This window comes from Amblyraja radiata, chromosome 30 (genome assembly GCF_010909765.2).
Source record: "Amblyraja radiata isolate CabotCenter1 chromosome 30, sAmbRad1.1.pri, whole genome shotgun sequence".
Classification (NCBI taxonomy): Eukaryota; Metazoa; Chordata; class Chondrichthyes; order Rajiformes; family Rajidae; genus Amblyraja; species Amblyraja radiata.
The window spans coordinates 29,661,084-29,677,388 of record NC_045985.1 but is presented as its reverse complement, the minus strand read 5'-3'; the positions used below and the strand labels follow the sequence as shown (position 1 = coordinate 29,677,388).

General features: G+C 48.5%; 1 protein-coding gene across 3 annotated transcripts in view; it reads left to right on the top strand.

Annotated features, from left to right (window-relative positions):
* Positions 1-16,305, top strand: part of LOC116990222 (retinoic acid receptor RXR-alpha-B-like) — a 108,342-nt gene that overhangs the window by 21,148 nt on the left and 70,889 nt on the right. For all 3 annotated transcript variants that reach the window (XM_033047768.1, XM_033047769.1, XM_033047767.1), the window contains exons 2-3: positions 5,580-5,806; positions 15,771-15,927. In XM_033047768.1, the coding sequence (XP_032903659.1) occupies positions 5,580-5,806; positions 15,771-15,927 (384 nt within the window). The remainder of the gene's footprint in view (positions 1-5,579; positions 5,807-15,770; positions 15,928-16,305) is intronic.

Genomic DNA, 16,305 nt, shown 5'->3' with positions numbered 1-16,305 from the left:
GCCGTTACGTAGTGCTTTCACAATTTTACCCCCACCCGTGTCACTCATGTGACCCTCTGGGGCGATATCCCTTCCCTTGTTTGAGGGGCGTCTCCACTACACCCTGCCCTCCATATCCAACAGCGGAAGGCCCTCCCCCACCGAGCCTTGGCGTTGGCTGCACCCGAGCTTCAGTGCGTCCCTCAGCACGTACTCCTGCAGTCTGGAGTGGGCCAGTCGGCAACAGTCCCCGACGGACATCGCGCTCCGCTGGGAGACCACCAAAGCTCGGGCAGACCAAAGAGCGTCTTTCACCAAGTTGATGACCTTCCAGCAGCACTCGCAGGGAAATGGCAGATACAATAGTGATGTCTCTCACTAGAATGGGGTTAGGACAGAGAGATAGATCAGCCGTGATTGAATGGCAAAGTAGACTTGATGGGCCGAATGGCCTAATTCTACTGTTATTCCTTATGACTCCATGGATCCTGTGGTGTGGTTCTCAGAGCTGACTGCCCAGTTTGTCTGGCGAAATGCCTCATCGCCAGAACTCACCAACAAGCACCAAGACCTGGCTTGGCTGGCGGTGAGGGGAGCTCCTCCCAGTCAGATCCTTCCTGCAGCGTCGGAAGCTCACTACCAGCGCACGCTGCCCTCAGGACGGCTGCTATGGAGAGGAAATAGTTGCCCACCTCTTTGCAGGGGGTGGATTTGCAAAGAGAGTCTGGAGAAGTTTGCAAGGGTCCCAGTCACGGTTTATTGCGAACAGCTCTTTAACAGAGGACTCTGTGATTCACGGACTGTTGCCAGGGACGGGCATCTCTGACAGAAGACTGCCGTTGGTGCTGTGGGCCACAGGGCACAGTGCTGTTGAGCGGAAGTCTGCGGAGAGCTCCGGCAGTCTCAGTCCTGCTCACAGACAGTTTGTGGTGAGCAGCAAGGAAGTAACATGGGCCTGCCAACCCTCGAGACAGACAAGTGTGGCTTTACTTCTCAGAAGCAGACCTGCCACCTCTGAGCCCTTTGTCTCTGCCTAGGCAGCGATCGGGCATTCTTGTGTAGGATATCAAGTGCTGGAGTAACAGCGGCTCAGGCAGCATCTCAAGGACGTGGAAAGGTGACATTTCAGGTCAGAATCCTTCTTCATTCTGATGTACCAAGGGGGAGAGAGCTGGAAAAGAGGTGCATGCGTGTCAAACCCTAACAAGTGATAGGTAGATACAGGGCTGTGCTGCTACAAGTAAGATTCCATTGTTCTATCTGGGACATATGACAATAAACTCTAGACTTGACTATAGGCAGATGGGTGGACAAAAGCTAGAAGAAAGGGTGACAAAAAGGTGACACATTAAGAAGAGAAGAGTGACACCACTATTGTATCTGCCTTCACCACCACAATCTGTGTAAAAATACTTGCGGCATGGTGGCAGAGTTGCTGCCTCACAGCACCAGAGACCTGGGTTCAATCCTGACTACGGGTGCTGTCTGTGTGGAGTTTGCACCACTCACGAGCAGCAATTTACGGCAGCCAATTAACTCGGTCTGAAGAAACGTCACCTTTCCGTGTCCTCCAGAGAAGCTGCCTGACCTGCTTGGTTACTCCAGCACTCTGTGTTTTGTCAATTATCCCGTCAACCCGTACATCTTGGGGAACCGGAGCTCCCAGGGGAAATCACACGGTCACAGGGGGAAGGTGCAAACACGGTGTGTGCTTTATTATACACTGAGCCACAGTTGGAAACATTTTTGCATGCTATCCAAAGAAATCCTGCTAGATGTGAGTTCATCGGATAATGTGAAAGAAACAAAAAGCAGAATACACTGTGACAGCAATAGAGAATGTGCATCTAAAACAAGGGCTGCAAAGAGGTAGATTGGGAGATCGGGAAGACATCCTTAGCATACGAGCAGTTCGTTCAAAAGTCTGATAACAGCGGGGGGGAAAGCTGTTCAAGAATCTGGTGGAAGGTGCTTTAAATCTTTAGTATCTTCTATGAAATGAAGAGGGGGAGAAGAGAGAATGGGATGTGAGTGGTCCTTGATTATATTGCCCGCTTTATCTGGGCAACGTGAAGTATAAATGGTTTAATTGTTCCTTTATAGTCATGTACAGAGGTTATTTTTATTAACCATATAACAATTACAGCACGGAGACAGGCCATCTCCGCCCTTCTAGTCCGTGCCAAACACTTATTCTCTCCTAGTCCCATCTACCTGCACTCAGACCATAACCCTCCATTCCTTTCCCGTCCATATAACTATCCAATTTATTTTTAAATGATAAAATCGAACCTGCCTCCACCACTTCCACTGGAAGCTCATTCCACACAGCTACCACTCTCTGAGTAAAGAAGTTCCCCCTCATGTTACCCCCAAACTTTTGTCCCTTAATTCTCAAGTCGTGTCCTCTTGTTTGAAGCTTCCCTACTCTCAGTGGGAAAAGCTTATCCACGTCAACTCTGTCTATACCTCTCATCATTTTAAAGACCTCTATCAAGTCCCCCCTTAACCTTCTGCGCTCCAAAGAATAAAGATGTAACTTATTCAATCTTTCTCTGTAACTTAGTTGCTGAAACCCAGGCAACATTCTAGTAAATCTCCTCTGTACTCTCTCTATTTTGTTGACATCCTTCCTATAATTAGGCGACCAAAATTGTACACCATACTCCAGAATTGGCCTCACCAATGCCTTGTACAATTTTAACATTACATCCCAACTTCTATATTCAATGCTCTGATTTATAAAGGCCAGCACACCAAAAGCTTTCTTTACCACCCTATCTAAATGAAATTCCACCTTCAGGGAACTGTGCACAGTTATTCCTAGATCCCTCTGTTCAACTGCATTCCTCAACTCACTACCATTTACCAATTACGCCCTATTTTGATTTGTCCTGCCAAGATGTAGCGCCTCACACTTATCAGCATTAAACTCCATCTGCCATCTTTCAGCCCACTCTTCCAAATGGCCTAAATCTCTCTGTAGACTTTGGAAATCTACTTAATTATCCACAACACCACCTATCTTAGTATCATCTGCATACTTACTAATCCAATTTACCACACCATCATCCAGATCATTGATGTACATGACAAACAACAGTGGACCCAACCCAGATCCCTGTGTTGTGCACAGATCAGTAAGATTATTGCCGTACATCGGTAGAATCCCTTGTTAAGCACATAATGCAGAGAAAAAACCCACTGAGTCTACATGTCTCCAGGTTTTGGCGCCATTTTTCAGCCCAATGTAGTCGAGGGGGTTGGGAGGCTGGTTTCTGAGATGGTTTGGGGTATGTTCACAACTCTCTGCAATTTCCTGCGGTCTTGGGCAGAGCAGTTACTAAACCAAGCTGCGATACATGTGTAGAAATTAAGGGTAGAGTTGCTACCTTGCAGTGTTGGAGACCCGGGTTCGATCCCGACTAAGGCGGGAGAGAAAAAACAGGGAATTATGGACCAGTTATCCTGAGATTGGTGGTGGGGAAGCTGCTGGAGTCAATTATAAAAGATGAGATAGCCGAACATTTGGATGGCAGTAACAGGATCAGTCCAAGTCAGCGTGGATTTACGAAGGGGAAATCATACTTGTCTAATCTTATGGAATTTTTTGAAGATGTAACTAGGAAAATGGACAAGGGAGAGCCAGTGGACTTTCAGAAAGCATTTGATAAGGTCCCACATAGCAGATTAGTGGGCAAAATTAGGGCACATGGTATTGGGGTTAGAGCGCTGACATGGATAGAGAAGTGGTTGGCAGACAGGAAACAAAGAGTAGGGATTAACGGGTCCCTTTCAGAATGGCAGGCAGTGACTAGTGGGGTACCGCAAGGCTCGTTGCTGGGACAGCAGCTATTTACAATATACATCAATGATTTGGATGAAGGGATTCAAAGTAACATTAGCAAATTTGCAGGACTCAAAGCTGGGTGGCAGTGTGAAATGTGAGGAGGATGCTATGAGAATGCAGGGTGACTTGGACAGGTTGGGGGAGCGGGCAGATGCATGGCAGATGACGTTTAATGCATTTAAATGTGAGGTTATCCACTTTGGTAGCAAAAACAGGAAGGCAGATTATCTAAATGGCGTCGTTGGGAAAAGGGGAAGTACAACGGGATCTGGGGGTCCTTGTACATCAGCCTATGAAAGTAAGCATGCAGGTACAGCAGGCAGTGAAGAAAGCGAATGGCATGTTGGCCTTTTTACAAGAGGAATCGAATTTAGGAGCAAAGAGGTCCTTCTGCAGTTGTACAGAGCCCTAGTGAGACCACACCTGGAGTATTGTGTGCAGTTTTGGTCCCCTAATTTGAGGAAGGACATTCTTGCTATTGAGGGAATGCAGCGTAGGTTTACAAGGTTAATTCCCGGGATGGCGGGACTGTCATATGCTGAGAGAATGGGGCAGCTGGGCTTGTACACTCCAAAGTTTAGAAGGATGAGAGGAGATCTAATTGAAACATATAAGATTGTTTGGACACGTTAGAGGCAGGAAACGTGTTCCCGATGTTGGGGGAGTCCAGAACCAGGGGCCACAGTTTAAGAATAAGGAGTAAGCCATTTAGAACGGAAATGAGGAAACACTTTTTCTCACAGAGAGTGGTGAGCCTGTGGAATTCCCTGCCTCAGAGGGCTGTGGAGGCCGGTTCTCTGGATGCTTTCAAGAGAGAGCTAGATAGGGCTCTTAAAAATAGCGGAGTCAGGGGATATGGGGAGAAGGCAGGAACGGGGTACTGATTGGGGATGATTAGCCATGATCACATTGAATGGCGGTGCTGGCTCGAAGGGCCAATAGACAATAGACAATAGGTGCAGGAGTAGGCCATTCGGCCCTTTGAGCCAGCACCGCCATTCAACTCCACCTCCCTCCCACCTCCATCTCCACCTCCACCTCCTCCACCACCTCCCTCTCTCCACCTCACCTCTCTCTCTCCGTTCCACATCCCCCCCATCTCGGCCCCTCCCCCCATCTTGGCACCTCCCCTTCCCCCTCTTGGCCCCTCCCCCCTCGGTCCCTCCCTGCTCTCGGCAGCATGTTTCCCGTTGACATTGGTGGCTCGGGGGTGATTCGGAGTGTGCGGAGGGCAAGCCGGGCCTCTGTCGTCGGTTTACGATGGGTGATCCTCTGTCCTCTGACCGCGGCGAGCGAGTCCACGGTCCGTGGCGGGTGGGTCCTCCCTCGGTCCGCGGGATAGTGGGCCGTCGGTCTGCGGCGGGCGAGCCGGGCCTGCTTGCCGGGTCACTAGGGCGACTAGATGTCGTCATAAGGAATAGTAGAATTAGGCCATTCGGCCCATCAAGTCTACTCCACCAGTCAATCATGGCTGGTCTATCTCTCACTTCTAACCCCATTCTCCTGCTTTACCCCCATAACCTCTGACATGCGTACTGCCAGAGGGGGTAATGGAGGGTGGTGGGCTATAGGGCAATCAATGCCCCCCATGTGAGTGCAGTCGTGTCTCACAACGTTTAGGTGACCGTGGTAACACTGACTCACCGAGGCGGAGAAAGTGCTGGTGACTGGGCCTTGTGTGAGTGGGGAGTTGATGGTTGGCATGGACATGGTGTGTAGACTTTGATCCCGTGTTTCCATTCCCCCGCAGATTCCAGGAGCCCCGACAGCTCATCCATGAACTCTCCGCAGCACCGGCGGGCGGTCAACTGCTCGCCGCCCCTCCGCTTATCCAACGTGGCCTCGGGGATCTCGTCGTCCGTCGCCTCGCCAGCCAGCAGCATCGGCTCCCCCTTCTCCGTCATCAGCTCCTCCCTGGGATCACCCGCCCTCCCCTCCGCCCACTCGCTGGGCTACGGGGCCATCAACAGCCCGCACGTGAGTCTCATCCTAACCCACGCAGAATGGGAGCGTAGAAATACAGCGCGGAAACAGGCCCTTCAGCCCACCGTGTCCGTGCCGACCAACAATCCCCGTACACTAACACTATTCCACACACATGCTGGACAATTTAACGTTCACAAGTTATAGTAGAATTAGGCCATTTGGCCCATCAAGTTGACTCCACCATTCAATCATGGCTGATCTATCACTCCCTCTTCATCCCATTTTCCTGCTTTCTCTCCATAACCCTTGACACCAGTTCTAATCAAGAATTTGTCTATCTCTGCCTTAAATATATCTACTGACGGCCTCCACGTCCCTCTGTAGCAATGTTCCACAGATTAATGGCCCTGTCTCACGGTGCGAGTCCACCCACGAGTGATCCCGAGTTTAAAAAAAACAAACTCGTGGTAATCACGTAGAATTAACGTAGCGGGAACGTCGGAACTCGTAACGCTAACGGCAGGTACTCGGGAAACTTGTTAAGTCGTGAAAATCTTTCAAGATGATGAAAGATTTCCACGAGTCAAATTTACTCTTGAAGTAAACATTTTTTACTTTCAAACTCGTTGTAAGAACGTAGTAGCCTGTGAGTTTACCGTAGTGATTTGTGAGTCTACCGTGGGCACTCTTTAACTCAGCGGGACAGGCAGCATCTATGGAGAGAAGGAATGGGTGACGGGATGATGTTTCCAAAATTCTGCTGCGTCTATGTGTTACTCCAGCACCGTGTGTTCACTTTTGGTCAACCAGCATCTGCCCTTTCTTGTGTATGACATTATTTGTATCCGTGGCAGTTGATTGTCGCTCCCTTCAGTTTCCCAGGAGGTCGGGACGGGATTAGAGTTGGGAGGGAAAAGTGGGGGGGGAGGTCGGAGGGGGATGAGGGGGGGGGGGTTGGGGTAACTTAGTACGGGAGACAAGTGTAGGAGAGGTGTACTGACTGTGTGGGCAGACACTTTGGTAGTGATTGCCCATGGGGTTCACTCCTCCCAACTCTAGTCCCGTCCCGACCCCCTGGGAAACTGAAGGGAGCAACAATCAACTGCCACGGATACAAATAATGTCATACACAAGAAAGGGCAGATGCTGGTTGACAAAAAGTGAAAAACACAGTGCTGGAGTAACACAAAGACGCAGCAGAATTTTGGAAACGTCATCCCGTCACCCATTCCTTCTCTCCAGAGATGCTGCCTGTCCTGCTGAGTTAAAGAGTGCCCACGGTAGACTCACAAATCACTACGGTAAACTCACAGGCTACTACGTTCTTGCAACGAGTTTGAAAGTTAAAAATGTTTACTTCAAGAGTAAATTTGACTCGTGGAAATCTTTCATCATCTTGAAAGATTTTCACGAGTTAACAAGTTTCCCGAGTACCTGCCGTTAGCGTTACGAGTTCCGACGTTCCCGCTACGTTAATTCTACGTGATTACCATCAGTTTGATTTGTTTTAAACTCGGGATCACTCGTGGGTGGATTCGCACCGTGAGACAGGGGTTTAACTACCCTCTGACTACAGATGTTCCTCCTCGCCCCCTTTCTAAAAGAGCGCCCTTTAATTCTGAGGCTGTGACCTCTGGTCTTAGACTCTCCCACCAGTGGAAACATCTTTTCCACATCCACTCCTATTTACACTTATACCAAACCAATCAACCTACACACTTGTGCTTTGTAGTGTGGGAGGAAACCGAAGTTCTTGGAGAAAACCCGCGCAGTCAAGGGGAGAACATACAAACTCTGTACAGACAGTACCCGTAGTCGGGATCGAACCTGGGTCTCTGGCGCTGCAAGCGCTGTAAGGCAGCATCTCTACCACTGCGCCAACACCGCCTCTTGGTTGAAAGTTTAGACTTTTACATTAGACTTTAGAGATACAGCGAGGAAACTGAGCATTCGCGCTTATGAATCCACGCTGATCACTAATGATCCGGGTAAACCAGTAATATCTTATTTCTTTGCACAGCACGCAAACAAAAGCTTTTACCTGTACCTCGCTACACATGACAATAACAAACCTAACTCTTCAACTCTTTCTGTGCTTCTTTCAACAAAGCCAGCGATCACCCCATACACTACACACTAGGGACAATTTACAATGCTTACTGAAGCCAATTAACCTACAAATCTGCATGTCTTTGGAGTGTGGGACGAAACTGCAGCACTCACAGGAAAACCACGCAGGTCACGGAGAGAAGTATTAGCTTCAGATAGACAGCCCCAGTAGGCAGGATGGAACCCGGGTCTCTGGTGCTGTGAGACAGCAACTCTACCGCTGCGACACTGTGCCAATGTTGTGGATTGGCTGCATGTTGGCGATTAGCTGAGGCAATTGCCATGGTTCTTACTGGCTTGGTTGAGAGAAGCACAGCGTTCCCACGCTGTTTCTCTGAAGTCTTGTGTCTAAAAGACTCCAAAACATTCTAGAAGGGGAGTGTCAAAAGCCAGGCGTGGTGGTCCTGGCGCCTGGCAATGAAGGGCATTGCTTGAAGGTTGGAGGTGGAAAGTTTAACGCTGATGAAGTGCAGGTCAAGTTTTGATTTTACAGGTCGCTGGAATGCATTAACTGGGGTGATGGTGGAGGTAGATATGATAGTAGAGTTGAGAGTATTTTAGATAGGCCGATGGATATGCAGGGAATGGAGGGATATGGATTATGTGCAGACGGAGAAGATGAGTTCATTTTAGCATTATGGTCGCATGGACTTTGTGGGCCGAAGGGTCTCTTCCTGTGCTGTCCCGTTCTGTATTCGATAGAATAGAATAGAATAACGTTTATTGTCATTTGAACCTAAGTTCAAACAAAATTACGTTTCTGCAGTCATACAAACAAGAAAAAAAACTAAGACACACAATTTACATAAACATCCATCACAGTGAATCTCCAAACACCTCCTCACTGTGATGGAAGGCAAAGTCTTGTCCCTCCCCGGTTTATTCTTCTTCCGATGTTAAAGCCCCCGGCGGGCGATGATAAGTCCCGTGGCCGTTAAAGCCGCGCCGGGCGATGTAAGGCCCCGCTCCGGGTCGTTTTCAACCCCGCGATTCCAGCGGGAGAAGTTGCCGTTGCGGGAGCTCCGAAAAGCGGTCTCCCACCAGGGACCCGCGAGCTTCCGATGTTACCGTCCACAGGACCTGCAGCCGGAGCCTCCGAAGCTCCGGTTGGGTCGCAGCCGCGGGCCACCACAGCTCTCCACGCTCCGAAGTTGGCCAGATGGTGAGTCCGCAGGCTCTGCAACCGGAGCCCTAGGTCGATTCCGGTTGGAGGCCGCTCCACGGTGCTAGGCCCCAACGACAACAGAGACCCGACAGGGAAAAGGTCGGGTCCTCCGTACAGGGAAGAGATTTTAAAGTTTCCCCCGCACCCCCCCCCCCCCACATATACAGAGCTAAAAATAATATATAAACTACAACCAAAACATGTACTTAACAGTACAAAAAAAAAAAAAAAAATACAGACAGACTGCAGAGGCCACTGCCGCGAGGTGCCGCCACTTCCGACGTTTGTGTCAGAACTGCATTGGACCTGGTGCTGAAGATTGGATGTGATGATCAGTTGGAGATGAATGCCCGGGCCTCAGAGTTACCAATCCCGGGATTCCCAGGTGCCATCGAGATAGAGTGATACAGCGTGGAAACAGGCTCTTCACCCAACTTGCCCACACACCGACCAACATGTCCCAGCTACGCTAGTCCCACCTGCCAGCATTTGGCCCATAACCCTCCAAACCTGTCCTATCCATGTGCCTGTCAAACTGTTTGTTAAACGTTGGGTTAGTTCCCTGCCTCAACTACCTCCTCTGGCAGCTTGTTCCATACACCCACCACCCTTTGTGTGAAAAAGTTACCCCTCAGATTCCTACTAAATCTTTTCCCCTTCACCTTTACCTTAGTCCTCTGGTCCTCGATTCACCTACTCTGGGCAAGAGATACTGTGCATTGACCCCATCTATTCCTCTCATGATTTTATACATCTCTATAAGATCACCCCTCATCCTCCTGCTCTCCAAGTCCCAGCCTTCTTAACCTCTTCCTGTAGCTCAGACCCTCGAGTCCTGGCAACATCCTCGTAAATCTTCTGTGTGCCCTTGCCAGTGCCAGTGAGAAGGGAAAGAGGAGGATGGAGCTCAGCAGGAGGGATGGTGACATTGGCACTGACTCTGGGAAAGGTGGGAGTCGTGATGAGCTCTTCCTCAGTGGGGTCAGGAGCACCATTCTCACTGGTAGGTGAGCCCGTACAGTAGGGCAGGCTTGAATCGAGCATGGCTTGGGGTAGGAAGCTAGAAAGGGCGGCACAGTGGAGCAGCGATACAGTTGTTGCGTCACAGCGGCAGAGACCCAGGTTCGATCCTGACTACGGGTGCTGTCTGTGCAGCGTTTATACGTTCTCTCCATGACCTGGATGGGGTTTCACCGGGTGACAATAGACAATAGGTGCAGGAGTGGCCATTTGGCCCTTTGAGCCAGCACCGCCATTCAATGTGATCATGGCTGATCATCCACAATCAGTACCCCGTTCCTGCCTTCTCCCCATATCCCCTGATTCCGCTATCTTTAAGAGCCCTATCTAGCTCTCTCTTGAAAGCATCCAGAGAACCTGCCTCCACCTCCCTCTGAGGCAGTGAATTCCACAGACTCACCACTCTCAGAAGTGTTTCCTCGTCTCCATTCTAAATGGCTTACTCCTAAATGGTGCTCCAGTTTCCTTCCACACTCCTAAGATGTACAGGTTTTGTTGGTTAATTGGCTTTGGTAAAAATTGCAAATTGTCCCTAGTGTGTAGGACACTGGGAGTGTACGATGGATGGTCTCTGTGGGCCGAAGGGCCTGTTTCCATGCTGTAACTCTAAAGTCTAAAGTGTAATCTAACTGGAAATGGGAAACAGAGTCACAAGGAGCAGCAGAATCTGGAATCTGTGAAACACAGAGTGCTGGAGAAACTCAGCAGGTCAGGCAGCATCTGTGGAGGGAACGGAGAGGCGATGTCAGGATCCTTGCACACTCATGAACTCACTGAGTTACTCCTGCACTTTGTGTCCCACAGAATATGAAGAGTGTCTCGACCCGAAACATATCCTCTAAACGTCCTCCTGAGATGATGACTGACCCACTCAGACACTCCAGCACTTGTGTTTCACTGGAAAGGGAAAGCAGTCGATTAGAAATTTTGAAAGGGAGAGAAACTGGGAATGGCGGCAGGTAGACAAAGATGCAGTGTGCAAAAATAAAAGCAAGTGTTGGAAATCTGAACTAAAGATAGCAAATGTTGGAAATACTCAGCAGGTCAGGCAGCATCAGTGGAGAGAGGAACAAGGTTAATGTTTCAGGTTGATGGGCATTGTCAAAACTGGGATTGGTTTTAAATTGCAAGAAGGATTGTCAGTGAGGGATGGATGGGCCGTGTGAAATACCTCCGATACGGGGAGAAGCTGTCATTTCGTTGATGGGTTTACAAGATAAAAAGCATGGAAACAGACCCTTTGGCCAACCAGCGATTCCCGTACACCAGCACTATCCTGCACTCTGGGGACAATTTACAATCTACGTCTTTGGAATGTGGGAGGAAACCGAAGCACCGGGAGAAAGCCCACGCAGGTCACGAGGAGAACGTGCAAACTCCGCACAGACAGCACCTGTGGTCAGGATCGAAGCCGGGTCTCTGGCCCTGTGAGGCAGCAACTCTATCACTGTGCCTCCCCAGCTTCACTTACAAGCTCTTGTCCCCCCCCCCCCCCTACCCCCTCTTTTCCCCTCACCTCGCTTTTCCCCTTTATTCTATCGGTCTGTCGAAGGGTCATGACTTGAATCGTTGTCTGTCCATTTCCCGCCACGGATGCTGCCTGACCTGCTGTGTTCTTGCAGCAGTTTGTAGCCATTTTACATACCCAGCATGATATACCCTCATTGCCCTTTCATAAAACCATGCTGAGCAGTACTAATCATTGCAACCAATGTATCTGTCATAAACACAAAAAGCTGCAGGAACTCAATGGGTCAGGCAGCATCTCTGGAGAAAAGAGGCTGAAGGTTAATGTCACCTATTCCTTTTCTCTGAGCCGCTGAGTTACTCCAGCATTTTGTGTCTATCTTCGGTTTAAACCAGCATCTGCAGTTCCTTCCTACATAATACATCTGTGACCTCTGGGTCTCATTGCTGTACGACCCTGGGATTGAGATCACTGGGTCCAGGGAACTTGTTGGCTCTCATTCCCATGGGTTTGCCTTGTTTATTTTCCGGGTGACAAAAATTGTTTTAAATTCCTGCATTCTGCTGCCTTTTATTCTCTATTATTATTATTATTGGGATGGTTTTAGGATTTCTGCCATTCTCCATTTCCCGTTATTAATTCCACGGTCTGATCTTCGAAGAGACCAACATTTGCTTTAATAGTTCTCTTCCTGTTTGTATCCCTTTAGAAGCTTTTAATCTCTGTTTATATTGGATTAGCCACAAGCTTATTGAATGGAAGAACAACTCGAGGTCAATGCTTCTTTTCCTGGCACTGTTGCATAGTTTAGTTTAGAGATACACCGCTTAAACAGGCCCTTCGGCCCACAGAGTTTGCACCAACCGGTGATTCCTGCACATTAACACTATCCTACACACACTAGGGACAATTTACACAATCACCAAGCCAATTAACCTACAAACCTGTACGTCTTTGGAGTGAGGGAGGAAAGCGAAGATTTTGGAGAAGACCCACACAGGCCACGCGGAGAACATACAAACTCTGTATAGACAGCACCCATAGTCGAGATTGAACTTGAGTCTCTGGCACTGTGAAGCAGCAACTCTACCGCTGCACCACCGTGCTGCTCTGAATTGCTGTTGCTGACTATTCCGTTTGATAATTTAAAAAAACCTCATCTACTACTGAGGATGCACGGGCTCTTGAGGCAATCCCTAGAAAAACAGATTGCTTTTTATGTAGTAAATTGACCCGAGGCCAATTATTCACAGATGAAACAGCACATTGAGGAATGAAAGAACTATCCTGTAATGTAGACGAGTGAACTGATGTCTTGATCTCCACTCATATAGTTGAAGGCACACAGAAATGTGTTCCACTAAAAAGTGCTGGAGTAACTCAGCGAGTCAGGTAGCATCTCTGGAGAACATGGATAGGTGACGTTTTGGGGTGGGACCCTATCTTGTTCTGCCTATTTATAAATGCTTGAGAGACAGGCTGCTCTCTTGGAGACACAAGGAACTTCAGATCATGTGTAGGAAGGAACTGCAGATACTGGTTTACCCCGAATAGTAGACACAAAATGCTGGAGTAACTCAGCGGGTCAGGCCATGATCTCTGGAGAGAAGGAATAGATGGCATTTTGAGTTGAGACCTTTCTTCAGACCTTGCTTTACAAAGGACAGCACAGTGGCACAGCTAGAACTGCTTGCTCACAGTGTCAAAGACCCAGGTTCGATCCTGATCTTGGGTGCTGTCTGTGTGGAGTTTGCACATTTCCTTGTGACCCCATGGGTGCTCGGGTCTCCTACCACATTCCAAAGAACATGCATGTTTGCAGATTACTTTTCCTCTGTAAATTGCCCCAAGTGTGTAGGGAGTGGATGAGAAAGTAGGACAACACAGAGTTAGTGTGAACGGGTGATTGATAGTCAGTGTGGACCTGGCTTGGTAGTTACATAGAAACATAGAAAATAGGTGCAGGAGTAGGCCATTCGGCCCTTCGAGCCTGCACCGCCATTCGATATGATCATGGCTGATCATCCAACTCAGTATCCCATCCCTGCCTTCTCTCCATACCCCCTGATCCCTTTAGCCACAAGGGCCACATCTAACTCTCTCTTAAATATAGCCAATGAACTGGCCTCAACTACCTTCTGTGGCAGAGAATTGCACAGATTCACCACTCTCTGTGTAAAAAGTTGACCATTTCCGTGCTGTAACACAGTACTAAACTAACCTGTCGAAGATTAGTTCACAGATTAAACAGGACATTGAAGAATGAAAGATCTATCCTAAAATGTAAAGTGAGCTGAAGGTAGCACGGTGGCGCAGCGGTAGAGTTGCTGCCTCACAGCGTTAGAGACCCAGGTTCAATCCTGACCACGGATGCTGTCTCTATGGAGTTTGTACATTCTCCCTGTGACCGCGTGGGTTTTCTCCGGGTACTCCGGTTTCCTCCCACACTCCAAAGCTGTACAGGTTTGCAGGTTAATTGGCTTCTGTATACTATAAATTGTAAATTGTCCCTAGTGTGTAGGATAGTGTTAGAGATGACCAGGTCATGATGTAACCAGTCAAGGTACTTTTTGCATTGCATCTGTAGTTGGTTGTTAGAGTATTCAGTGGCATGCCAAATCTCATTCTCCTCCTAGAAGAGGTGCTGCTGTGCTATCTTTGTGACTATATCTGTATGCTGGACCCAGGACAGGCCATCGGAGATATTAGCGACCATCTCCATCGTCGACCTATCCATGAAAATTGCCATTCCTTCTCCCGACTACGACTTTCTGAAGTCAATGATAAGTTCTTTGGGTTTTTTTTGTTGACGTTGAACGAGAGGTTGTTGCAGCTGTTCTATCTCTTTAATGTACCATTGTCTTCACTTGTGATTCAGCCAACAGCAGTGGTGTGACTGATTGCAAGCCTTTAGGGTGTATTGGTAGCATAATAAAAGCAATAGCTACTGACGATAGTGCAAGATGTCAATGACCTAGAAGAAAGGCATCAAAATGGTAGGTATATTACATGGAATATCATTCATTGTTCTTTTGAGAAGGAACATGAAAGTACAGTAAACCCCTGGAATTACAGACCCCTTTATAATGGGTTTTGGTTATAGCGGGCGGTCCTATCGATCTGCACTGCCAGGCTGGGCTGCCAATGTCTCAACAAGGACCTGGACCTGTTACAACTTGCCTACCACCACAACAGGTCAACAGAGAATGCAAACTCGCTGGCTCCATTCTGCACTGGACCACTTGGACAATAAAAACACATACGTCCAGCTGTTGTTCATGGATTATAGCTCGGCATTTAACTCGGCCATTTTGGTCTAATTTGAGGAACAACATTATTGCTACGTAGGTTCTCCAGGTTAATTCCCAGGATGGCGAGACTGACATATGATGAAAGAATGGATCGACTGGGCTTGTAGCATAGAAAGGAATGAGGAGGAATTTCTATACCCTGAGGGTGGTGAATTTGAGGGTCAGGGTGTGGAATTCATTGCCACAGATGGCAATGTCAAGAGTGTTGGCACGGTGGTGCAGCGAGACTCCTGACTGCGGGTGCTGTCTGTATGGTTCTTTCCACAGAAGGCGGTGGAGGTCAATTCACTGGATGTTTTTAAGAGAGAGTTAGATATTCCTCCCACATGTCAAAGACATACGGGTTTGTACGTTAATTGAGTTGGTATAAATGTAAATTGTCCCTAGTGTGTAGAATGGTGCTAGTGTGTGGGGATCGTTGGTTGGCGTGAACTTGGTGGGCCGAAGGGCCTGTTTCTCCGCTGTATCTCTAATCTAAACTAAATGTGTTGGAAGGATCTGCAGATGCTGGTTTACATCGAAGATAGACACAAAATGCTGGAGTAACTAAACTAGACAGCTGTGGAGGCCAAGTCATTGGGTATTTTTAAAGTTGAGATTGACAGGATTAGTACGGTGTTTGGGGTTACGGGGAGAAGGAAGCAGAATGGGGTTGAGAGGGGGAGGTAGATCAGCCATGATTGAATAACGGAGTAAAAGTGATGGGCCGAATGGCCTAATTCTGCCACTATCACTTATGAACTAATGGTCTCCCTGGGCTGCGGGGAAGGTATGAGGGGACTTGATTGAGGTGCATAAAATTACACCAGTGCCAGAACCTCCGGTGCGGTTTACAAAACATAGATGCCTGTCTCTCGCTCTCCCCTCCCCATAGATGAATAAGTTGAGGTTTGTGCGAAGATTTGGTCGGCAACCGTGGCAACTTTTCTTCTTGATTTACAGATTAACTCCACGGTGGGCATGTCGGCAATGCACGCAGTGAGCAGCTCTGACGACGTGCAGCTCTCGCTCGGCTCCAACCAAGGCCTCTCCTATCCAGCCGGCTCCACCACGCCTTCCCTGAGGCGAGTCTGCTCCATCTGCGGAGATAGGTCTTCAGGTAATACCCGCCCACCAGGTCTGACTGTTCAATGCAGATTCACTGGGTGTCTAGTACTGATTGTTGTGCTGCATTTAGTTTAGAGATATCGAGCTTGCATCGACCAACAATCGTCCATTCATTAGTTCTATCCCACACACTAAGAACAATTCACACAAAGCCAACTAACCTACAGACCTGAGATAGGCACAAGATGCTGGCGTAACTCAGTGGGTCTGGCAGTACCTCTTGAAGAAAAGGATGGGTGACGTTTCAAGTCGGGATCCTTCTTCAGTGTGCTAAACTACTGCTTGTTCAGCGTGCTGGACTACAATCTACCTCATTGGTGATCTTCGGACTGTCCTTGATCGGACTTTTCTGACTTTACATTGCACTAAA